This window comes from Podarcis bocagei (assembly GCF_964188305.1).
Source record: "Podarcis bocagei genome assembly, chromosome: 3".
Lineage (NCBI taxonomy): Eukaryota > Metazoa > Chordata > Lepidosauria > Squamata > Lacertidae > Podarcis > Podarcis bocagei.
This window is the reverse complement of record NC_138127.1, coordinates 72,449,568-72,476,641: the sequence shown is the minus strand read 5'-3', so window position 1 is coordinate 72,476,641 and position 27,074 is coordinate 72,449,568. Positions and strand designations below refer to the sequence as shown.

At 40.3% G+C, this 27,074-nt stretch overlaps 1 protein-coding gene across 1 annotated transcript in view; it reads right to left on the bottom strand.

Moving 5' to 3' along the window:
• Window positions 1–9,860: 9,860 nt before the first annotated feature.
• Window positions 9,861–27,074, bottom strand: part of ZFAND3 (zinc finger AN1-type containing 3) — a 133,919-nt gene continuing 116,705 nt past the window's right edge. The window contains exon 7 of the mRNA XM_081186498.1: window positions 9,861–10,254. Coding sequence (XP_081042624.1) covers window positions 10,100–10,254 — 155 coding nt within the window. The 3' untranslated portion in view covers window positions 9,861–10,099. The remainder of the gene's footprint in view (window positions 10,255–27,074) is intronic.

The window sequence follows — 27,074 nt, the reverse complement described above, 5'->3', positions numbered from 1 at the left end:
ATCCCTGACCACTGGTCCTGCTAGCTAGTGATGATGGGAGTTGCAGTCCAACAGCTGGAGACCCAAGTTTGGGAAACCCTGTTTTACGTGATAAGAGGCCTTAGTCTCACAGAGATAGTAAGCCTCAACCATTTCAGTTGGGGAGTCTTCTGATTGAATGCTCCCTCCTTATCAAACAGTAATTCTAGACAGAAAACTAGTATGTAATGAAGGATAGGTTAGATTCCCCCCCCCAGCCGCCAGCATCATTTTCTGTGTGCCAGAAGATACAGATAATGGGGAATTAAGTCATGTGACACCCCCCCCCGATCTGAAGTGGCAAAGCCCTGACACAGATTTACTGCCTCCATAAAAGCTAGCAGTCCAGGAATAGAGGAGTGTCTCTCTCACACAAGGGATCAGCCTGGACACAAACAGCAAATTACCGTATTTTTCGCTCCATAAGATGCACTTTTTTACTCCTAAAAAGTAAGGGGAAATGTCTGTGCGCCTTATGAAGATAAAGCCGTGGAGGAGGGACGGACAGGAGCCATGGCTCCCCTTCCTTCCCTCTTCCATGGCTAGCTTTAAAGCAAGCAAAGGCAGAGTCGCTTACACAAGTCTTGCTCTGCTTGCTTTACAGCAAGGCGGGAGGAGGGACAGACAGCAGCCCCTTCAGCCCCAGCTGACTGTAGAGCAAGCAGAACCGCTTACACGCCACAGGCACACGGAAATGTGAGCTCTCCCTCTCTCTTCCAACTTGAATAAAATATTGGGGGGGGGGGAGGTAAGCCCCACCTCTCATTATTCAGCCTTTCTCAATCTGTGGGTCCCCAGATGTTGTTGAACTGCAACTCCCATCGCCCCTATGTTTATTAAATAGTTTAGTACAACATTTGATTCAGAATATTTTTTTTCTTGCTTTCCTCCTCTAAAAACTAGGTGCATCTTAACCACAGCAGCAAGGATCCTTATTGCAAAGTTCTGGAAGACACCAGCTTTACCCACACTGGAGGACTGGCAGACGCAGCTGATGGACTACATGGAGTTGGCAGAAATGACTGGCAGAATCCGAGATCTGAGCGAAGAAACAATGGAGGAAGACTGGAAAAAATTTAAGGACTATTTGCAAAAATACTATAAGTTGTTTGAATGTTAAGATTGTGCACGATTAAGAAACGTCACGCTTCTGCAATTTATCTAAGTAAATGATAAAGTAAGTAATGATGAAAAAAACGAGATAAATTAGAAACAAAATATTATGTTTATTAAAAGTCTTGAAAACAAATTACAAACTTTCGAAATTGGTAACATAATAAACTCAAAGGTACAATAAGACGTGAAACAAGATAACAAATTGCTGAACTGGTTAGAATAATGAAAGCAATGTTGAGAGGATGTGAGGAGGTCTAAAAGAAAGTGAATTTGATGATATTTAACTTTTGTCTTCTTTTTTCTATTTTTCTTCATATATAAAAAAAAATGTTTCTTGTATGTTGCTATGTAAATTAATCTGTTAACCTATGGAAAGAAACGCAATAAAAAATTTTATAAAAAAATAAAAATAAAAACTAGGTGCATCTTATGGTTGGGTGTGTCTTATAGAACGAAAAATATGGTGGCATGATTAGCACTTAGTTGTTCCAGACTGCCCATGACTGAACGCTCACTTAAAAAAAGCACCTTGATTTAAAAAGAAAATGAGACATCAGAGAGAAAGGTCCTAGGGTAGCTCCTCTCACTGCTGTCCATCTTCTGAAGTGATGCCGTCCAATAAGTTTACCTCCATCTGCTCCTTTGTGCAGACCAGGCATGGCGGAGCTACTTTCTCTTGACTGTTCATACTGTAGGTAACTGAATATGTTTCCCACTGGTAGCATCTGTCCAACTGCTGAAAGGCAGATTTCGCATTATAGGCACAAGCGCAGCCCAAACATATACAAAATGGGAAGAGAAGAACCATTTTTGGGGTGAATGGCAATGAAATAACCTTCTTGCGCACGGCAGCCACTGGAGGACAGAGAAGCCATGGATAGAGAACAAGAAAGAGACAGATGGGGGCAATGTGATTCCAGGGTAGGCTGGCTTCCACTCAGAGCTTCAGTGAGATGCTTCTGGGGTGATGTGTGTGCGCAAATGTGCAAACATAATGCAATTTGTGTTTGTTTTACTCCCAAACAGCATGGTAGTTCTGCTTCCCCCAGGCCTTTGATTTACAAGAAAACAAACATCTCTTTGCCTAACAAAGGCACAGGGAAAAAAATCCCCTTTGAAACAGTTTAATTTTACAGGCCCTGAAGCAATGTCAATAGAAAGCCAGGAGCAAAAAATAAAAAATATATTAAAAAGGGGGAGAGAGAGAGAAATCCAAAGTAAAAAAGAACACACAAATGAGCTTTCAGGTCTGTTTGAACATGGTTACAAAGGGCAGTGTTCCAATTAACTGAAACTTACCTAATTAGTATTGCATCTAAATGTCTCCACTGTGGATTTTCTCACAACCTGCATGTTTAAAAACACAGGACAAATCCGCAGGTGTGGTATCATCACACTCCTGTTTTATAAATTATAGGCATACAGTTTCAGCATCTACCATGCTACTATGTAAAAACAGCATTGAAAATGATGTTTTTTTATTTACACACTTTTAAAACATTGTTTTCACATTTTGTTCAAACTGATGCACAGAGTACAGTAGATAAAGCCAAGAATAGCCCCCCACCACACACACACATTTAACAAACACAACTTCTAACAAAAACTATAAATGTTAAGACAGCGATGAAGAACTTGTGGCTATCTGTATGTCAAATATGCATCGCACACACACAACCTAGTGTCTCTGGGGTCGGTTTGCCTCTAGTTTACTTAACACAGAGCAGGAGAGAAAGGCAGAAAATCAGGTATGATTATTCATTTATTCCACATACTATTTAATTGTAATAAAATTTCAAAGTGGTTTACAAATATGAGAAACTTCTTGTTGTGTTCTACACAGATTAAACTGACATAATTCAGTGCAGGGCAGCAAGGATTAACGATGCAATACTGAAATGTGCTTTGCCCCAGGTTAGTTCTATGTAGACCTGTTTAAAATAATGGCCATGACTAAATTCACTCCATTAATTTCAACAGGTCTACTCTGAATATAACTTAAGCACCATCTATCATACCACTTTTAACAGTCATGGCTTTCCCCAAAGAATTTTGGTCACTGTGGTTTGTTAAAAGTGCTCAGAGTTGTTAGGAGACTCCTAGACCCCTCAGAGCTACAATGCCCAGAGTGGGATGAAGTCAATCCCTTTCCCCAGGAAACTCTCAATAATAGGGGACTAGAAGTTTCCTAACAACTCTCAGCACCCTTTAATTTTGATCAGGATTCTTTCAGGGAAGCCTTGGCTTTTTAAAGTGGTATGATGGTGCTTTAAATGCATAGTGCGGATAGGGCCTTAGTTGGATACAAGCTAAAATCACTAGCAGTGGTATAGTGGAGGGAGAAAACAGGGGAGCACAGCTCCAGGGCTTCTTGCCCCCCAGAAGGATCAATGGCATCATCAGCCAGAGAACCAGGCTAATTGAGGAGTCCTTGCTCTGGCAAGTGAATCAAGTGCTAACAAGGCTTTCAAGTTTGCTTGTGGCAGGTAATCACTGGCAGTAAACAATGAAGAAAACAATACATCGAAGACTGTTTATTTTAGGGAGTTCGTACTTCCTGCTAACAGTTTAAACAGCAACACTTCAAGCCTTGGTTTCTAATTCAGTTAAATCACAAATGTTGCATTTCAGCCAGCTGAAGGTCTTTTGTTCAAGATCAGTGTGTTTTACAAGTTGAACCTGTCAGAAGCAAGCACCACCCAGTTCAATGGTGGAAACTATTCATAGGGTTACGACCACACTGATCCTAATAAATTGGCTTTTATGCCATGTATGTGTGCATATACACAAACTATGTGTGTGTATATGAAGTTCTCTCTCTCTCTCTCTCTCTCTCTGTGTGTGTGTGTGTAATACAAGTCATATGGATCATTTCATCTGCCTACATTTTTGGATTTTTCTTGGGGAAAGCCACTGCAAGCTCCTGCACTTTGGAAATGACCACTACTTCGCGGTATATCCCACTGAATACAGTGGGACACTTGAATACATAGGTTCCGGCTAAGCAAAGGAGACTTGGAAATTTCACTAGTGTAGGCAGATGCGTAGAGGAAGCACATCTATTTTACAGATGCTGAAAAGACTGGACACTAAATTCTGCTGAAAGTCAGAAGAGGGTTGCTGAACTTCTAAAAACCCAAAGGATTGCAGCAGGTTGTTTGCGGCATTTGGCTTCCTCCTTCACATTATGGGGGTCCGATGTGCACACCTCCCGCCACAAGTCTGCAATGTGATTTATTTTCTGCATGCGTAAAGCCCTGCTGTAAGTATGCAATCTTGACATCCAATTCAGTTTACATCAAGGAATGAGAGCTACCTTCTCAGTGCATCTGAAAAATTCTTTTGTTCTACTGAATGCATAGAGAAAACTCCCACCACAAACAACACGACTTTCTTCAAGGATTACATTGCTTTGAATTAGGTGTATGATCTGTCAAAGTGATGCCTTCCTTGCAATATATAGCAATAACATTCTGGAGTAGGAAATAGTAGTATCAAAACCAGAAAACTATTCAGCAAAAATTAATTCCCATTCAATACAAAACACAACATCTGTTTTGGTTCAAGCATTTTGTTCTGATTTCATTTGTATTTAAATGACATTTTAGACTTAGGCAATCCCCCCCCTCCAAAGTCGAACACTGAAGACTGCAGTCTCCTATTACAGTTCTTAGACTGTACACCATTGCTGCACTTGGTCTTGTAGACAGTCATAAAACATTGATTTTCATGATTCAGAGCAGGTTCAGTGATGTAAATTGCGCATCCACGTCTTTTGTCCTGGTTTCTTAGTGATGGGTGTTATGTCTTCTAGTTGGACAACAAAGTAAAGTATAGCAGTTTCACATAGCAGGAGGTACAAGTTTAGCAATGGGAGTACTTAGGCTACAGTTCTCTCAAGATGTGAATATGCAGAAGATTAAGGCCCAGCTAAAGAACATAATAAGTGTTCTGCTGGATAAGGCCAAGGCCTACCTAGTCCAGCGTTCTGTTCATACAATGACCAACCAGATGCCTATAGGGAGCCCACAAACAGGGCTTAAGGTGGAAATGAGTTGTGGGTACAACACTTAAAACATGCATCAGGCCATGCGTGTAAAACAGAATGGAGAAATTGTGGGCCTTCACATGTTGCTAGACTACATCGCACATCATCCCTGACTATTGGCAATAATGGTTGGGGCAGATGGAGTCCAGCAACACCTGGAGGGTCCAGTTTCACCGCCCCTGTGCCTTGGGAAATTATCTTATGGGCAGGTGCTCTACACACCGCCCTGCATCAAGTTTACAAATCGGGCTTTGACACAGGTAAATTGACAGTAAAGCAGGGGGTTTACATGGAAAACCTTGAAACAGAATAGCTTCCTTACTCATTATTTTCCAACAATTATAAAAATGCTCTGTCAGAATGGGTGCAATGCTCTACAAAATTCACTCTTGGATAGAATGTGTGACTCATAAAAAGAGCTTTGAAAGCTAGCCATATTTTTATCTCTCAGAGTAGTTAACCCAGTACTGGTGAGACAAAATTAATAAATCAGAACTTCTTAGATTATATACGGTGGTACCTTGGGTTACAGATGCTTCAGGTTACAGACTCTGCTAACCCAGAAATAATACCTCGGGTTAAGAACTTTGCCATGGCGGCGGTGGGAGGCCCCATTATCTAAAGTGGTACCTCAGGTTAAGAACAGTTTCAGGTTAAGAACGGACCTCCAGAACAAATTAAGTTCTTAATCCGAGGTACCACTGTATATGGCAGCTAATGGTAAATCTGGACAGTTTTGCATCAAATGTGATCTCAATTTTTGCAAGCTATGGCTCATTGATTTATCTATAGGGGTTCAGTCCATGAACTCTGCAGCCAATGCTTCTTGGACCAACGATGAAAACTCAAAAATTGTTAAGATTCCTGTAGCTGAATTGATATCAACTTAGGTTCAGCTTGATTGTCAATACGTGACACCTCCAAAAGTCAATGCACCCTGGGAAGTAATTTGTCCTTATCCATCCTAAATTTCAGTTGTACAGAAAGCAAAATTGTTTGCAAAATGCAACCTTCTTCAGCCATTTCAGGAGGGAGAATCCTAACCACAAAAGACAGAAATAACTCGAACATGTGCAATTGTAGTTCATTTGTATAGCTGTACAATTATTATTTTTGATGAAAATATGAGCAGGGAAACCTTCATGAAGGTAGGCAGACACTGGTGAGGCACTACAAAGATATATAAGGGTTTCCAAAAGGCTATGGTTACCACATAGTAGCTAACAAGCTTAACACCTTACGAAACTGAAGCTGTTTTTAAATAAATAAATGCTATATCTAGGATTAGCTCCCTTTCCACTTTGCATGACAAGTGCATACCTTGAATGTGTGTGTTTCCTGTAACAGAAGTCAGACCAATTTTTAAAAAAGGCATATTTCTTATTGAGACCAGCAAAGTCTAGAAAAGTGACTTAAAAATATGTTGGGGGAATTTCAAATTGGTGTATTTCAGCATATGGACCAAAGGGCCCTCAAGCTGCCTAATGAACATCCATTTAAATCTGCTTTAGCGGAACACAGGACACAGGCAGAAACAGCCAAGTTTAAGTTAACTGCCTAACCTCAGAAGTTACACGTTTTGATATGTAGTGTTTTGGTAAACATATCAAAGCACCAAAACCAAAGTTTTCAAAAAAATGAACAGATATGAAGAAGAAAGAATGAAATTAGTTGAATATGCAGGATTCTTCTGAAAATTTTGATTTCCTCTGTGGAATTCAACTAATAAATCCCTGAAAAACCTCAGACTATACTGTTTCTAAATGGAAAAAAGCTACAGATACACACCTCTGTGTAAGAGTAAAGATGTGTGTGCCTCCTTTTAAAAGGAACATTTCAAAATTTAAATAAGAAATCAAAGGAATTAAGTTGGGTAGTACCAGAGTCTGCACTCCTGTCCAACAAATTGTACTTTCATTCAAATAACTGCACATTTTAAGATCTCCGACAGTCAAGGACTTATTTTTTGTGGAAGATTGTGCAATTCAGTCACACCCTCATTTAATAACCACGAAAGCTGGATTCCGGGCATGGGCTGAAATTGCAGGTGAAGAAACTGTTAAAATGAATGGAAGAACATCTGCTACAGAAGACCCAATGGCTTTTTATGCCAAAGCAGTGATGGCAGTGTGTAGATAACTCAGCATGTTTTTGGCTCCTGGAACTAACTAATTTTAGGAGTGCTTGACACTCTTAAGATTACTTTTTACAGAGTGCAAAATGCCCAAGTTAAAACTGGTTACGTGCTTCAGCATCATTTATTCTTATGGGAAGAATAATATTCTTATAGAAAAGAGTTAAATATCTAATTTTGTGCTCCATGTTTGTCAATCTGAAGTGGATGCCCCAATACAGAAGATGAAAATGATTCGTCTTGAAGCGTGTGGAATAGCAATGAGACCCCTGTCACCTCTTCCCCACCTCTACACCCCATGCAATCACTTTGAAAAAATTACCAAGCCATAAATGGGGATTGCACTGATAAGTAGCAATACCTATTGCAAAACTCAGAGAGGAATTCAAAGTTTAATCTGATCTGTTTAATGGTTTTGTTTCTTTTAAGCAGGAGGAAAAAGAATTACAATCCTTTTAATATTTTCACAATGTTAAACTAAAACTGAGCTCTAGGCTACATGTGTAAGTAAATCTAGAACACAAAAAAGGGTTAAATAAGATTTTCTTTAAAGATACAAGAACTGAAGCTTTCTTTACGTTTAACAAACTTCACAGAACAGATACTGCAAAGGAACAACCCCCACACTTTTTTTTTAAAGTGAACATTGTCCATAATCCACATGAACTTTGAGTAGTGTTTGCTCGAGAGCCACCTTGAAACCAACTGTGCACTTGTAACAGGGCTAAAGAAAGGGTTAACAAGGGAAAAATAGCATCTTCGTTATTAATCTGCAAAAGTCTTGTGTATCAATCAGAATGTCCATCAAATGCTATGCTAGGATTTTAGAAGGGAAGAAAGTGCATAGCGCGGCAGCAGCTGAAGTCCATGGTTTTTTTTAAACTCTTCATGGCAAATGCAAAGAAAATTGTCTCGTTTTCCCCCACGCCGATGGAAAGGGAATACTTCCTTAGGAAACAGAGAATGCAGCTGGAAATTCCATTGCCGATTTCAAAGCCTTGAGTACAACACAGAATGGCTTCTCCATATTGAACTTTAGAATGTTGGAATATCTCAGATTTACTTCATTACAATTTGCAATACAGGCCCAGTCTCCATCACTGGCCTGAGTGGGTACCAGAGTAAATACAATTCAGCCTGTAAACCAGCAATTTACCGTCAGCACAAATGGAATAGTCGGTGCCTCATCTAAACTACTATACCCCACAAACCATTTTTTTAAGAGTGACATCAGGGTAATTCACTCTTTGGGTGCCTTAAATTTAACCTTTTTGTGAAAGCATAAGACAACACAACCTCCCCCTTCCTCCAGCAGCCCTCCCTCCCATTCCCAACTATATACCTAATTCCAAATTGCTAGTGGAGCTTTTAAAACCGGTTTGGGGAGCAAAGACTCCACATAGGGCCACCACCATTAAATAATTCTTCTTTCTTACAGAATCTTTGCCAGTAGCTGGAGGCAAACAGACACTGCCATTTTCTCACCACTGCACGCTAAGGATGGTGCAGTTTGGCTCAATGAGATAAGACAGACCACAATACAGAACTGGAGCGTTAAAGAACAAATCTGGAGAGTCCCAATTCTAAGCAATGCATTTCATCATCATTTGCTTTGCCACAGGTGATGGACAGAGGCCTTCACTGAGAGCTGCATAGTCACAAGGCTGGAACAGCCCATTTGATTATCTCCTTAACACCACGGGAAGTGAGGCATACAAACTCAATTCAATACGGGGTGATTTTCCTGGTTGTTCCCCCAATATTGTTACTGAATTCTGTTTGCTACAAAATGTCCTTTACCCCCTCAATATAAGTCTAACTACAGAAAGTCAGTCTGTAGGATCCGGCCATGGCTACTGTGCTGTGAAATTAGCCTTATTTGATCAATTAACAGATACCTGCACTTAGCAAAAGGCAAACAAGAGCCAATCGGGTTTTGGCCGATGGGAAAACAGTCACAATGGTTGGCATGTGGAATCCAAACACACTGCTTCAGAAATGTTGTTGATGCTGCGTAGAAAACTGCACACCGCTTACTGCTTGTTCCAGGAATGGAGCTAATTTTAAAGCAATATCATCACCATCCTCCACCTAAGTGAAGAAACAGTTTCCCTGTAATGTGTTTGATAAAAAAAGTTGTCGTAAGAATCTGTCCCCTTCTTTTTGACTTCCCGGAAAATGTTCCCACCCAGAGAGATTCCCTGATGATGGTGATGCTACCTAACCTCAGAAGACACACGTGAAGATGGAACGAGCAACCATTTAGGTCTTCTAGGTTCAGCAGCTACACTGCCAGCTCTAAGCAGAGTTTCACCCCTTCAAGGTTAGCTAGAAGTGAGGATAAGAAAACCAGGCTATTAAGGGTACTTTCTTCCAGACAGGTGTGCACATTGCAGTCTTTTACATCAGTTTCTACTCAGCTGCTGGAAGCTTACCAGCATAAGGCTTTTTTTTCTTTTTTTAAGAGCTTGACTCCTGCAATAATAGAAGCCTTTAGAATTCTGTTAAAATCCACTAGCCATGCTCAAAAATATTTCTTCATGGTTTTTGTTTTTTCGTTTTTAATATGGTGGCTAGTAGGCACCTTAACAACCAGCCAGAAATCAATGTCAATCACCATTAACCCCTAAACTACAGTACCAGGATGGTTGGCTAAAGAAAGGAAATTGATTGGCTGTAGTCTGAAACTTGCCCAGTACAAGGTGTCTGGCTGACTTTGTCCTAAATAAGGCTAACATTAGTGAACTAAGAGAACGGCATTTGGTTGTAGAGAGTCTTGCAACTCAGGAGCAGCCCTCGCCAATGCGCTGGCATGACCGCCCCACTTTCCGGTCCAGTTTCACCATTTTCATAATGGCTTCTTCACGCCCACGTCCCATGTGGTCAAATGTGCAATCGTGCTGTTCAGGCAGGCGATGCAACATACAGAACACGTAACCTGCAAGGACAGAAGTGGGGGAAGGAGAAAGAGAAAGAGAAAAACGAGAACACAGCATTAAAACCCAGAATTCTATAGAGCAACAAGACCGCAGCATCTAGGGTTGCAGTTCACAAACTGGGCTCCACACAAATAAATGAATTAATTAACAGTCAAATCCTCCTGTGAGCTCACACTTGGAGACAGCTGTCTGTTGCATCTCCACACGATTCATTGCTTTAGCTTTCTAGTCAGCTTCTGTTGGGGCTGACCACTTTGCTGCATCAAGTGCAAAAAATATTGCTAAGGGCTAAACTGACATGATTGCATTTGCACAATTAGCAATTTTATAAGTTACAGGCATGGGGAAGGCTGTTTTAGACTGGGATCCTGGCATAGAACATAGAGAGGCTTTATCCTGCTTTGCCTAGATCAGCCTCACTGCGCCTATTATTTGTACTGGAAAGAACCTACCTGTTTGCTCTAATGGGAACTTTGTGCCCTAAAGCAAGCAGCAGGTGTGGGATTCCTGTCCCAGATTGGGACTGAAGCATGGGGAAAGGGTTAAAGCCCCCTCCCTGTCAGGGTATCGGCCCAGATTGGGGCCTCTGCACCTTCAATTTACGTCATCCATGAAATGGCTAATGGCATCTCATCTAGTTTGGCCCTGACTCACTCCTGACAGAGAACCTCTGAAGAACAGTGATTTGTGCAGGGACAGGATGGGAAGGAATGCTATTCATACTCCGACACAGCCTGCCATTAAACCTTTACAAAGAGTGAAGGGAGTCTCTGTTATCAGAAGTGAGAAACTAGGATATAAAGCTGTTCATTTTTCTAATTGGGAAATGAGCCTCAGAGAGCAGGACTTCTCCAAAGTGATTTTCAAACTGCCATATATGCCTTAGAACCATCCGTAAAATTATACAACCAAAACGATACCACATACCATCTCGGGACTATTTAATTGCTCATTGTCTAACATTGTGTATGCCATCAAATGCCAACAGTGTCCTTCAGCTCTCTATATTGGACAAACAGGCCAAACCTTACGCCAAAGAATAAACGGACATAAATCTAACATCAAGAATCACAAAACAGAGAAACCAGTAGGAGAACACTTCAATCTCCCAGGACATTCTATACAAGATCTCAAAGTAGCTGTTTTACTACAAAGGAATTTCAGAAATAGACTGGAAAGAGAAGCTGCTGAATTGCAACTCATTACCAAACTTAAAACCATGGAGAGACCTGGTCTGAACAGAGACATTGGATTCTTATCTCATTATACATGACTAAGCCATTTCTCACCTTCTCACCCCTTGCCTTTTCCTGTAAGACCTATTACAGTCGTTAAGAGTCGTCAACAGGCTCATCTCAGCTATCTGCCAATCTCCCATTCCCACCACCCTTCTGAGTAATACCCCCCCCACCTTCTCACTATATAGAAGGATCTGGCAACTTCTGTTTCAGTGTATCTGAAGAAGTGTGCATGCACATGAAAGCTCATACCAAGAACTAACTTAGTTGGTCTTTAAGGTGCTACTGGAAGGAATTTTTTTATTTTGACTATGGCAGACCAACACGGCTACCTATCTGTAACGAGAAAGAATATTGTTTACATACAACATTTTCTTGTGCCTTTTGCATCAAGTCCACTGTTCACACACATAAATTATGACTGATCACATCATAAGGAAGCTCCATTCTGCCTTCCACACTAGATCTAGGTTTTTTTTACTAAGGAGATAAATCTGTGCTTGAGCTGAACTGTACCCACTTCAGATTGCAGGTAGGTGCTCTTAAAAAGCAAAACAACACCCACGTAGAAAACTAGATGATTGGACTATGTGAGATTTATGTGAGAGAACACAGCCCTTTGGGTACCAATGTAGTTGTTGGACCTCAATCAGTAACGTAGCAACTGTGTTTCTGAGAAGTCTTCAAAGGCTGTCCCACATTTAATGCATTGTTGTAGTCTTGACTTGAAGATTACTAGAGCACGGTGACCATAGCCAGGCTAGTAAACCAAGCTAGACAAAATGTGGGAGTTCATAGTCAGTTCTACTGATATCTTCTCTTCCCCCCCTCAAAGGCAGCCATTTGGGTAAACTGTGAGACCACAGTGCGAGTAGGGGAGTTTTTCCTGATCCAAACAGCGCCCCCAGCTGCTTTTCACAAGCCTGCTGGTGGCCAGTTGCCACTGTGATAATGAATTGAATATGGGCTTCGCCATGTCACACTGCAAGTGAGTGCCTCACATGATTGAGTGTTTCTTCACACAAAAATTTCCACGTAGGAATGTTGCAGCATGAGAATAGCAACACTGAAGGAAGGGTAAGCTGTACATTTTAAAAATAATGTAACTATCTGTAATTAGAATGAATATGATTACAATAAAACTGTTTGTGAGAAGTGCTAGAGTAATTCCTGCTTCACTGCCTAAAGTGAAAGAAAACCCTCCCCAAACACAGCCTTAGGGCAGGAATCTTTAAATTTCCAAAAATTAATACAAGGGTTTTTACTACACACACAATTAATTTGGAACACAGACTCCCATAAGTATTCAGTGACCGCAGTGGCAACATTTAAAGGAAATATTCCTGGATTTTATGGGCTTGGGAGCAGAGCCAATAATCTCATCTAAAATCAGGACACTTGACATTTTAAATTTAGCCCTGGCTTCATGCAAACGTTGCTGGTTGTCAACTTTATTTCTGAGTGAAAGGGCACAAGAGTTCAAATCACCCATAATCTGCAGCTCATGTCACGATTCAAATTTAAATAAAACATTTGTTTCTTTACAGATAACTCATTTGGAGCCACTTCAAAACTAACCTTAATAATGACACAGTTATTCCTGTACAGAATTCCACTCAAGTTCTTGTCACCTTCACCTCTCTCATGAAATTTTACACTTCCTACTGATTTGAAATTCTAATCGACAAAGGCTAATGCTTCACCTAAAAATACCTAGAAACTTTCAAAACTGAAGGCACTGCAATAGTTTTGTGCCACTGTGATGTATTATTCAGGAATGTATGCTTCAGTGCAGCATTCTTGGAACACAGAAGTCTTTGCATACCTTCAAAATCCCAGAACAGAGGCGCAAATCCAAGAACATTGGCATTCTTGGATGTGGGAGCTGCAGCAAAATGCTGCAGTGTGGAGTCTATGTTCAAGATTCCATTCCTTCTCACCCACTATTTTCCATCCCTTGACTAACAGCAGGCAGTTGGTGGCCACTGAGTACCCAGTTGACTTTGGGCTGTATTTGCAATTCCCCCTTAGGATTCCCCTCCCCTCAAGATTTTTTCATACCTCAGTCTTTTTCCCCATACCTCATATCACCCTCCTGTGTGAGTGGAGTTGCTTGGCTACATAAGCAATGGCACGCACAGCCTCAATAGATGGAAACAGAGGATATATGTATTCTTTGGGTTTGCTCATTCTGGAATTCTGCTCCTTCCTATTTAAGCATGGAGGAATTTTCTGCAATCAGCAGTTTGCAGCAGCTTTTCTTCTTTCCATTTGTTCTTCTACTTTTTCTCCCTTACATAACTGATGCACACAAGTGATCAGTGAAACAGTACAGCATGTTTCAGACAAGCTCATCCAGATTCCCTTTTGCACCATGTTTTATCAACTTGTACAAGCACTTGTGTATATCCGAAAGGAAGAAAAGGGGGAAATGATCCGAATGAACAAAATGAAATTAAAGCTTTGGCAAGCTGCATGTGTAGTGGTATCTACATCGTCCAGACAGGAGAAGGAAAGAATATCGGCATCCTCAGGCTTTGATCCTGCTCCACAAATAAGACTAGGCAATTTGAAGCGTCAACATTAAGATATTCAGGTGGGGAGAAATTTGTAAGCATCCGTCATTTAAACAGAGATATGCGCAAACATTAAGGCAAATGACAGCCATTCTGATTAACGACCATTCATGCAATGGTATGTCAGTGTTTCTCCGAATTTCTGATAATTTATTTTCTGGATTAGAAATGAAAGTGCACTCTCCTGCCATCATTCACAAGGTTTATGTTTAGAATAAGAATTATCGGCCTTCACAGAAACAATCCCTTGTGTTTGTGCACATGTCTCCTCTTTTGAAAAGGACCAGACAAGATTGGTAACTCATGCAGAGAGACAATGGGCAGCCGCCGCTGGGGGCAAGGCATTATTAGGAGGGACTGAATAATCCAATCAGAGCCAGTGTTGAAACACTGGCCTATTGGGAAGAGGCAAAAACAGTGTATAGCAGAAAATCATATGAAGAATCTCTGTGGGTAGAGTATGGATTCATAAAAGTTTTAATCCATTTATTCCTCATAGCATATTCCCATGACATGTGAGGATATAGAGTTCACAGAAAGTGACTGTTTGTGGCAGTAATTTACAATCTGAGTAGAACAACTGTCCACTCCGCAGTAGAAAAATGTAACACTTTGCACCAACGACTTTTGTAGAACTGGTCATGAGTGTTTAACTGAGATATTTCTTCTTCTTTTTTAAAAAAACTCCTCCCCTTCAACCCAGCTATTCAGACCTCTCCTGGCAGCCATGGAAGCTGGTTATCGTAAGCAGCTTCAAACAACTGAGCCAGAATTTAAAACAAGTCAATTTAAGTGCCTCCCAAATGAGAGGTTACTTTGGTATGATTAATTTTGAAGGATGTGAGGAGTTGCTCACAACTGTCTTACCACTTATAACAATAATTTTATTATTTGTACCCCACCCATTTGACTGGGTTGCCCCAGCCACTCTGAGCTGCTTCCAACATATATATAAAACATTACACATTAAAAAGCTTCCCTATACAGGCCTGCCTTCAGATGTCTTCTAAAGGTTGCACAGTGACTTATTTCCTTGACATCTGATGGGAGGGTGTTCCACAGGGTGGGTGCTACGACTGAGAAGGCCCTCTGCCTGGTTCCCTGTAGTTTAACTTCTCACAGTGAAGGAACCACCAGAAGGCCCTTGGTACTGGATCTCAGTGTTTGGGCTGAACGATGGGGGTGGAGACGCTCCTTCAGGTATACTTGAGCTCTTACCACATAGCTGAATTACTAACAGGCACAAATCTGGCTGTTTACACACATGACATTTAGAGACATGGAAAGCTGTTTGGCAAAGGCCAAAAGCTCATTTGTAAGCTCATGGCACTTGTAAAAGTTACAGACAATAGCTTTCTAGGAAGTATCAGCTGTTTATAGCTCAACAGCAAAACAAAATCCTGACTGATATTGTGCCTACTGACCCATTGCCTAAGGTGCAATTGTCACAGACACACAAATGTATTAAGGGGCTTAACCTTTTTTCCACCATGCCTGTGGCAGAGCAAAGCAACTGCAGGCGGAGAATATTTTCTCATTGTTATGATTCAAGTAATTAAATCTGAGCTGGGAATGGCTGGCATGCTTTCTTTCTTCCACAGAACAACAGCTTCATAAAGGAAGATCAAGAAGCTTGACTTTGCTTTACAAAACTGACTCAGGAAGCACCATTCATGGGATCACAGAGGAAGTCTCAGGTCAAGGGGTCTGGTACAAGAGGTACTGACTTATCAGTTTCCAAGACCACATTATCTACAAAAAAATTGTGATGATTATGATGAAGTGTGGCTGTTCCAAATTCAAAGTTCCAAGCTAATTTATTTAAAAAGCATTTTTAAATAGAAATTGTGTGTGTCAGTTTGGTGACTCAACAGTTTGAGAATCAATGAATGCAATCATAGAATTCTAGAGTTAGGAGGGACCCACAAGGCTCATCTAGTCTAACCCCTTGCAATGCAGGAATCACAGCTAAATAATCCCTGATAGATGGCCATCCAACCTCTGCTTAAAACTCCCTAGTGAAGGAGAGTGTGCCACCTTCCAAGGTGATAAGGAAGGCATTAAATGATAAGGATTAAATGATAAGGAAGCAATTAAAAAACCCACAGCAACCAGTATTTACACAAATCTATTCAATCAGTCTTGGAAGTTTCTTCAACAATTAACCAGTTTAAGCAACTCCACCCCCATCGTTCAACCCAGACACTGAGGTCCAGCGCCGAGGGCCTTCTGGCGGTTCCCTCACTGCGAGAAGCCAAGTTACAGGGAACCAGCAGAGGGCCTTCTCGGTAATGGTGCCTACCCTGTGGAATACCCTCCCATCAGATGTCAAGGAAATAAACAACTATCTGACTTTTAGAAGACATCTGAAGCCAGCCCTGTTTAGGGAAGTTTTTAATGACTGATGTTTTAATGTATTTTTGATCTTTTGTTGGAAGCCACCCCGAGTGGCTGGGGAAACCCAGCCAGATGGGCGGGGTATAAATCATCATCACCATCATCACCTAACAGTAGGACCAACCACTGAATTTTCATTAGAAACAACTCTCAGCAAAGCTTCCACTGTAGAACATTGGGTTATTTGAGCACTAAACATGACAAGTGATGCCAACCCAGATCCACATACATGTTCTATGAGAAGCTATGTTACAGTCCAGTTTAACAGAGCTCCCACAACAGTTCAGAATCTAAACTTGAGATAAATTTATTTTGCTGCTTTTAGACAGCTCGGTCCTTTCACAAACCGTAATTACTGCTTTCTTCTGTGTCCTTAGAACACTGTGTGTTCTGTCCAATTCTACCCTCACCCCAAAGCCAGCATTTCAAATCAATACTTTCAACCCACTTTTAGTAATGTAACAGACAAACCAATGCCCATCTTCCTCCTACAGCCAATAATGTAGGAGAATTGAGACAAGCCGGACGAATGACTATACAGCTTCATCTGAAATGCCTTAATTGGAACTGAGTGGGCTGGTTCTACCATCAAGCTTTCTGTTAAGAATGCCAGAATGCTCCTGAAAGAGAAATACTCTGTAGGAAATGTTACTTTGGAACTGAAGTGAAACATGAATTTTTCAAGAAGGATCTGACGATAATGATGCAAGTTTAGTTTGCATAGCTCACCCAAAATATTAATTGTAGTCTTGAAATTCAAAAGGTCATGTTTTCCAACATGTAAATCACCCATGTGTATAATTTCATATACACTTTTATTCAAATGTATTTTTTAATGAATTTCGAGGCAAATAATAAAGTATGAGATTTTGCCAACATAGTGGCATTCGCCTGTTGGAATGAAATGCCAGAGGGAAGTGTTAACTCATTTGTGCTGGAGTTATAGTTTCTCATATTAAAAACAATCTGCCTTAGATTGAATCAGCAGGTCCCAAGGCATTTCACTTCCTCCCTGTGATATTCATATAGTGTTGCTCCACGGATTGCACAACAAGTATTCAAGTATTTTGGTGAATGTATTTATTCCACAAGCTTTGTTTTTTGAAAAAACAAAACCCACACAAGTGTGTTCATGTGTGTGTGTGTGTTTAAAAAAATCAAAAAACAAAAAAGCATTTTCTTTTCAACTGCATACCTATGAGGAACTACCAAGGAAATCATAAATGAACTGCAGGCACAACAGGAAAATTATACTGAAAGAGATGCCTGGAATATTTCCCTTGGTCTACCTGCTCATGCTTTAGATCAGGGGTCAGTAAGCTTTTTCAGCAGGGGGCCGGTCCACTGTCCCTCAGACCTTGGGGTGTGTGTGTGTGTCAGACTATATTTTGAGGGGGTGGGGGAAATGAACGAATTCCTATGCCCCACAAATAACCCAGAGGTGCATTTTAAATAAAAGCACACAATCTACTCATGTAAAAACACCAGGCAGGCCCCACAAATAACCCAGAGATGCATTTTAAATAAAAGGACACATTCTACTCATGTAAAAAAATGCCGATTCCTGGACCGTCCGCAGACCGGATTTAGAAGGCGATTGGGCTGGATCCGGCCCCCGGGCCTTAGTTTGCCTACCCATGCTTTAGATCCTTAGTGCTTGTATGCTGCAGACAACAGATCTCTTAATGGAGTCACCCAGCAAGCATGTGATATCTACAATGCAAAGTAGGTGCTCTTGCCGCAAAGCTCTGGAAAGCTTACCCACTGCTTACAATTCACTTCTAGATAAGAAAAAGGGCATGTGTTTTACCCCATCCCAGATGTATGAGCAGAAGTACTGCAGGACAACAACAAGAAGAGTACAGTGAAGAATTTTCCGTATGACTAGCTATTTTCTTATAAAGGCAGCCATTTTGCAAAGCATCATTCTAAAAGAATAAGAGCTTTAAATGGTGCAAGGCCACCATGGAAAACTGAAGGTTCCTTTCACATAAGTATGTGTGTGTGAGAGAGAAATACAAAATATAAGCACATAACTTATTGCAGCCTTTCAACATGACATGAAATGCTGACCTTTGGATCAGAATATAGAGTAGGGGCAGGTGACCTGCAGTCACCCAGATGTTACTGGAGTCCATCATCATTCCCCTTAGCCTGAGCCGCACGGCCAATAGTCAAGGATGATGTGAGTTTTAGTTCAAAAACAACTGGAGGTTCCGCATCCCTGATATAGACCATGTTAAATATTTTCCTAGACCTCCTTTCGTGCCCTCATGAAAAGTTGTAGATGTGAAAATACTAACCATATAAAAGATGGAATGTAGCAGAAACTCTGGTTATGGAAAAAGGAAGCTGCCATAGCCTCAATCAGGCCATTAATTCAATGCTGACTACACTGACAGATGGTAGGTCATAAGACTCAACACACTGCTTTGTTTTAATGTCTTACTGATAATTTACTGAATGTTTCTATTGATATTTTTATTGGCTGATTTGTATTTTTGGTTGCAATAGAGATTTTTTAAAATCTTACTGCGTTCTATGTAAACCACTTAGAGATTTTGCATAGTAAGCAGAATATGAAATAATAAACCTTAATACATTATTTCTCAGACAGGAGCCTTTCTGAGCTGTACCTGGTAATTCTAGGAATTGAACCTGGGATCTTTTTCCATTGCAAAGCATGTACTCCCCCATTAAGCCCTAGTTGCCGGCTTTCGCTAAGCATTTTATGATGTATGTGCTCATGCACTTTCTTCATTATGTCAAGTAGTGCAATCTACTCCTTATGTTCTTCCTCTTTATAAGAGGCCTTTAATGCAGCCAGTCAAACTTCTAAGTATAAGTTCTATATCTTTTCTTTATAAACTGCCTTTAGTTTTCTCAAAGTATATCTGTTTTCAATGCCCTCGATATAACTATGAATCAACTGTGAATAGTGTGAATGAAGAATGAATGTTTAACTTAGAAAAAAGAAATCTGCTACCAGGAATTGAACAATTAGAAATGATCACCACCAAAAAGCTTGGTATTCCAAAACAGAGCTGGCCACCAAAGCCTGAGATGCTTAATCTCATTAGAACTATGAGGCACTGCTCTAATTGTGTGACAAAACCCAGAACATCACCTCAAGCTCAGTACATACTTGATAAATTCATTAAAGAAACTAATTTGCCTATGGTGCCTTTCTTAATATGGTTTAATCCTTGTGTTATATTTCTTTGCAAACCACTTTGAGGTGTGTGTTGTTGTTTTTTTACAATCAAGCGGTGTATACATTTTATGAAATAAATAAATGCAATAAAAATTGAGCAGCAATATAAAACAACATATATGAGACAGGAGGAATAAAGATACATTACTGATAACCAAAACAATACAGTATGAACAATACCTGAACTAGGATATATCAAAGAGTTCAATACATGTCCTCCTCTGGCTATACTAGGATATGGATAAGCGGTGGGGAGTATACTGCAACTTTCCACAATAACAATGACACCACTAATTGTGAAATGACAACCAGCCTCTACTTACAAGGCAGACCTTATATTAATAATTCTGGAAGCAGCTCAGCATACCTGTATCTCAGAGTAGATATAGGCCTGGACTGGATGTTCCCTGCTTCTCTTTTGAGAGTTCAGAGACATCATAACTATATTTCTCTGCAGTTATTCACAGTCACTGATGCTTATTTAAGTCAACTGTGTTCTCTCTGTTATGCTTCCTCAAGTTACCCTGGCCAATCAGGGGTCACATTCAATGCAATGAAATCATTGCACTACATGGTCAATCAGATCTGGCTCCATGGCAATGTCACTAAGGGCAAATGAAGCTCATTTAGAGTAAGGGAAATGTTTCCTATCCTCATCTACTTCAATCAGGGGTGACTCAAACACTTTTGCACCTCTTTCCTAGCAATGCCATCAAAATGACTGATAATTTGTCCTTCTTTTTTACAGTTATGAAAGTTTCATGAAAGGCCCTTGCCCCTTATCTCAATTCAAAATAGCTGTGAATTTTGTTACACAGCTACACTACCAGAGCTTACCCTGAGCTACCTCACTGAGCCTCAGTTCTGGACTCATCTCTTACAATCTGTGGACATAGAACATTTTCCTGGAGTAGTATTTATACCTCTAGAAGTCTCTGCATGGAGCATTTATCTACACTAACATGCCTCCCCAACACTGAGGATTTAATTAAAAAGCCAAAGTGTATCCAAAAATTTAATTAAAACAAGTAAGCAGTACTAGGCAGCCTGATAATATATGTGTATCATCTGTTTTTTGCTTCAGCCCAATGAAAATGCAAGGCAGATAAGACATTAATAAGGAACAAGAATAAATAATGCCGAGTTTCCAGGCTGAGACACTTTGTCTATTACAGAAGCTCCAGAGGCATTTACATAGGTCCATGTATTTTAACCTCAGGAGTGGTAACAGGCTTTACAGATTCATGTTTTAAACATTTCAGTGTATTTGCAATTAAGCTTTGCTATGTTCTTGACAAAAATAGTTACCAACATCTGCTGCAATGGAAACTATTTGAGCCATCACCTGTGTCAAAGTGGCTGATACATTAGCAAGCAAATGTGCCCAATTTGTTCCTCCACCATCATCAAATATTTTCTCGTAAAAAGAAAGCTTTGGTCTATGTGTTCCAAATTCAAACCCTTATGTTAGGATCTAATTTAATAGTTTGAAGTATAGTAATCCCTCATTCACGAAGCAGAGAATATTCATGTGCCTTGGACTATATACATACACGCACATGGGTGTGGTTTGTGCGCGCGCAGATATAGTAGATCAGTGCACAACAAATTTCAGATCTATAGGTCATCTAATTCAAATGAAGCTTGCACTCCTCATTCAATCTATTGTCCAGGCCCAGCAACTAAGAGTTTGTATCTGTACATTGCTCTCTTCTGCTAACATATGGTTAGACTAGTTCAGCTGTAAGTGCCTTCCCATGACATAAGTACTACAACGGCAACAACAGTTCACATACTACCACCGCCCTCAAATCTTATGAGTCTTTATATTGAAGTATGGACAATAGTTTCAGCTCTTTTAAACAAAGAAGAATATTAATATATATAATTTCACAGAAACAGTTATAACATGCTGGGTATATGACGCAGGTGGAGCTGTGGTCTAAACCACTGAGGCTCTTGGCCTTGCCGATCGGAAAGTCGGCGGTTCAAATCCCCACAGCAGAATGAGCTCCTGTTGCTCTGTCCCAGCTCCTGCCAACCTACCAGTTTGAAAGCATGCCAGTGAAAGATAAATATGTACCGCTATGGTGGGAAGGTAAATGGCATTTCCGTGCACTCTGGCACTCGTCATGGTGTTCCACTGCACCAGAAGCGGTTCAGTCAGGCTGGCCACATGCCCTGAAAAGCTGTCTGTGGAAAAACGCTGGCTCCCTTGGCCTGAAAGCAAGATGAGCGCCACACCCCATAGTCGCTGTTGACTGGACTTACACTGTCCAGGGGTCCTTTACCTTATAACACACACACACACACACACACACACACACAGTTTTGCATGAAGTTTGCATGAATAATAAAGTACACACACAAACACACACATACGTGTGTGTGTGTGTGTGTGTGTGTGTGTGTGTGTGTGTGTGTACTTAATTATTTTTGCTCTAATCCAGGAACCATGATGGCTGAAAAAACAGAGACAAAACTTCATGCAAGTTTGCAATGTTAAAATCTTGACTGGAGCCCACAAGTGAAGCTGTACCTCAGGCTTTGCTAGAAGTCCAGTGTGGATTTTATGAGGTGTGTGTGCGCGCACACACATTTCATTCTCAAACTCTAATTACTAACTTTGAAGTACTACAAAGACCTGCTGATTATGAAGGGAAAACTTTTCAATTCACCTAGCCATTTCCTCTTCATTATTTATTTGTTTTTCAGTAACAGCCTGCTCTAAGCACATTCTCTCCTAAAAGCATTTTCCCCATGCCAATGCGAAAATTGTCACCTGCATTCTAGGCTCTGAACGACGACATACTCTGGCCAAAGAGAATTTACCTCAGGAATATTATGTACTAAAAGGACTTTTAATCCACAGAAGATATTATGTACCATATTTTTCCATCTATAAGATGCCCCCATGTATAAGACCCCCCCCCTATTTTTGGGGACTCAAATTTAAGAAAATGAGGGGAAATGGCTCAAAGTTGTTGAGCTTCTCTCCCCAGGCGGGCAGAAAACACTCCCTAGATCGTTTCCCGCTCGTTGCAGCATCGGAGGAAGTTGTGCTCCTGCCAACTGGCTGGCGCGCCGCTTCTCCCCCCTCCCTCTAACAGTGTATTGGACGACCCCAGTTTTTTTTACATGATTTTTGAGTCAAAAAACCTTGTCTAATACACGGAAAAATACAGTCTGTTTCTGATGTTATATTTTTGCTGATCAGGAAATGTTTTCAAACCTTGAGAAATCTCCCTTTTCATTTATACAGCCCTTCTAATTAGGAAAGGTGCTTACAACCTTGTACTTTTCCCAAGAGAATCCTTTTTTCATTTAGGCAGATGGGAACCAAAGCTGAGAATGACTAGAATCATAAGAGTTGGAAGGGATCTTGAGGATCATCTAGTCCAACCCCCTGCAATGCAGGAATATGCAGCTGTCCCATACAGGGATCAAACCTGCAACCTTGGTGTTATCAGCACTATGCTCTAACCAACAAAGCTATCCAGGCTATTTAGGTTTGTATCAGCTTCCCCAACCTGGTGCCCTCCAGATGTTCTGGACCACAATGGCTGGTGGTCAGAAGATCTGGAGGGCGCCAATTTGGGGAAGGCTGGTTTATATTAAGTTGATGGCCCAGACCTGCCAGATCTCTGTCCCAAAACCATACTGTTTCTCACTGCAAATGGGCTGACTTGGTTACCTCATGCCCCACTTCTATTACTAAAAAAAGTTGCTCATTTACCATGTGCAAGCAAAAAGAAAATGTGCTTTTTAATAGTTCCCAACAATCATGGCTAGTAGTTCACAGTATATTACTCCAACATCTCTCAAAGTGCAAGCCGGGCTTCTCTAGAAGGCAAGGCTGAAGCTTGAAAAGGTACAGACTCAGGTGATTCACCGCCTGTTCAGGTCAACTTTTTCTGTGCATCACGAGCTAAGAAATGAATGCCACAGCAGAAGAAACTGTATGGGCAGAGTTTAATCAACTTCCTGCCTGCAACCTAATATTGTTTGGGAAAGTGGTGGAGTATTTTTTAACTCTGTTGGTGTTGTGTGTTTTATTGAACTAAGCTATATCATTATGTGTAATGCTACACAACTGTTTTGTTTTTATTTGTTACTTCTTAAAAATAAAATTGAAAAAGGTATTTTATCTTTATTCTTCAACATAATGTCCTCTGAATAAACCCAACCAAGCTTATCTGTACCATCTGGTCTCCATCTGAATGCACATGTATCTGTTTCTAATGAGAAGGAAATCCCTATGGTTTTAAGTTGGGCAGCCTGAGTATCTTGTATCTTAAGGGTGTGCCACCTTTCCAATGAAAGCAAGTACACTTCTAATTCTGCTTAATTGAAACAGCATTCCCTTGAGCAATGACACTTATATGGCATTCTGCAATATTATGGGAGGTTAGGGATTATATCTTCCAGGGCTATGCAGATAAAAACTAAATGATTCTTTGGATATATGCTGTGAAAGCCTTTAATGCAAAGCACAACATGTTTAAGGATTCCATCCGTGCTTTAAACAATAGGTCATCGTTAGAAATTAAAAGGTACAATTGTTGTTTCACATATTGATGTTGCCATATGTATTAACTTATCAAACTGTCATGCATTCATTAACATCTTAATATGCTTTGCCCATTAGCAGTTACTTGAAATAGCTCAATAAAGAACATTAGGGCATTTTTACATCACATGTTCAGTACCAAAAATACTTAGTTTTCATAATTTGTGTGGTTTCTGGACACTGATAGCCAATTAACTCAAGCTGGAATGTCATTCTTCTGATATGGCCATGTATGACCACTATGAACTGGACTGAAAGCTGCATACGCTTTGTACAGGGATTGCTAAAGAGCCAGCAGATGGTGGTAATTTTCCCTGTCATTCCTGACCAGTGCTGGATTTGACATGGTGACAGAGGTGAAATGCTTCACATCCCATTACCAATCCCCTAAGCAATTCTTGTAAGCCTTGTAAAGACTTTACTACTGCAGAAAGCAGCTCAGCTTAAGAGTTTTTGGCAATTTCATGCCACTCTAGGAAGTCACTGTAAATCCAATCCTTCATAACCTTTAAAATTTTCAAATTGTGAGTTTTAGTGTCTTTAGTGTCTCTGATTTAGTAGGATTAGCTCAATTTTAATCAGCTCAATGTTCACACGTCCTAAAAATCTAAGTCTAAACTAAACTAAACTAAACTAAACTAAACTAAACTAAACTAAACTAAACTAAACTAAACTAAACTGGTAAAGTTAGCTTTTCCACTAAAATCGGCTGATTAAAAAATTTCCAGTAAAATCCATAATCAGTGAATCACTTTTTGAATTCAGGGAAGAAAATGGCCTTGAATCTGTTTTAAGAGGTGAAGAGCACTTTTGCTCATGAAATTTGATTTCAAGATTGGAAATATGTCTCAAGCCTGAAACTCAAGCAACCTAAAATCTCCCTTTCAAGCGCAATGCTATGGCAACTGCAACAGCTAATGTGAACATTTATAATGTGAACATTAAATCTTGAATTCAAATCAGGTAGCCAACAGCTGCATTCACATATCATGCTAAAATCCTGGGTTTAATGTGACCTGCATTTTCCCTTCCTCCCACACAGTTGAGAGAAGAGTTGGAAGCTTTCATTTCTGTTTTTAGTTCATCATGGTGTCTGGGTCATCCAAACCAGAAACTATGGTTAATTTCAAAAAGAAAGCATCAGAAAGCATGATTGACTTCTTTGAAATTAACCACAGTTACCATTAACCACAGTTTGTCGTGCCAACATTACAAATTGATTCATGGAAAGAAAAAAGTTATGAACTCCTCATTCTTCTCCTCTTGCATGGCCAACAGGGGGAGAAGGGAGACAGAGGGAGCCCAAGGCTTGCTTTGGCCCATATGCACATCAAGCTAAGCCATAGTTCTGTGGCCAGCTAGAACTAATATTGTTACTTAAGAGGGTTTTTGGAACAGCTCAGATTTAGCAGGGTTCTTTTTAAAATTGTGGAATATGTTTTTTATGTTAGTAGTTGAACTTTTGCCCACTGAAACTTGATACTAATAGTGCATTTATGAAATGAGTATCCACCATGCGAAGCCAAGCCCCCAAACACTCCACTCAACGCTTTGAAATTATCACTATCTGAACATTTGGCTGGCGTAACTGCCATGTAGAAATGTCTTGTAGGAAAGTGGCATTGCTCCAGTATTGTTGATTTAAAGGTTAGCCAGTCAGAGAGACGCAGAATGAAAATCTGCTTTCACATTTCTGTTCCTCACCAAAGCCTGCAAAGTGCATTAGCAATTAGCAATTCCTCTCACCTCTCCCAGTTCGCTGTGTGAGAAAGCTCAGAACTCATCTTACAAATTGCTCTTTTGAAGATCAAAGGAAAGCTGAATTTGTCTATGTGTGCACTAGATGAGATTGTAATTTAATGGAATTTTCAGGGAAGGCTTGGTGGCATGTTCCTATGACAGCCCCAGGATAGAGGATTCAGGGGAGCTCTATGACTCTTCCCTTCTGAGCGCCTTCCTTGCCTTTAATTGGCACCTCATTAGAAATTAATGAAAATGACACCCTCTGTTCTTACTGCTCTAGGCACAGCACACTACAAAAAGCCCCATCACAATTCATAACACATTCAATTTATATAGCAATAGCTCTTAAGCATTATTTATGAGATGTGAATTTCTTGTCAGCAGTTAATAACCTATACAGAAAAGAAGAGAATGGGGGAAAAGAGACTGTGAGCACACACAAGAAAATATTTCAGCAGCAAAGAGATGCCTTGTTCATGTTTAAAGCGCATTTGCAGTAGCTCTCATCTCCACTAAACTGTTAAGAGGTGGCTCCCCCCGGCCAATCCTACAACCCTCTTAAATACAACTAGTATCCTAGGATGAAATGGTAACAATAATGCTGATGGATCTGGAAGATATTGAAATCATAATCATGAAAGCTCTGTGGAAGGTTTGAGAATAAACAGAAGTAGCCATGCCCCACTGTTAGCACTGAACAACAAAAACCCTCATCAAATGTCATCTCCCAAAGCACACAGAAGGTAAATGTCCTGTGAACACCTCTTCATGGTGAAGAAGGCCTGAGCCAAAGGAATCCAGGAAAGATGGCCTTTGACAATGTAGACTTGCATTCTTCCGACCACCCACTAAAATATTTTTTTTTTTTGCCAGCAGAAGGTTGAGTTGTCTAATTTCTTTGTTGAAAGCATACTAGGGAAGGAAATTTGGCTCAAACGTAAGCATTATCAGAGCACAACTGCTTTTCACCTGCAGGAGATCTTTTGGGTTCTCTTAAATTATTAGGATTCAGAAGCTATAAAAGCATAAGCAATACATCAAAGTAGGATGTATGGAAAATGGCAATCTATAAATTATGCAG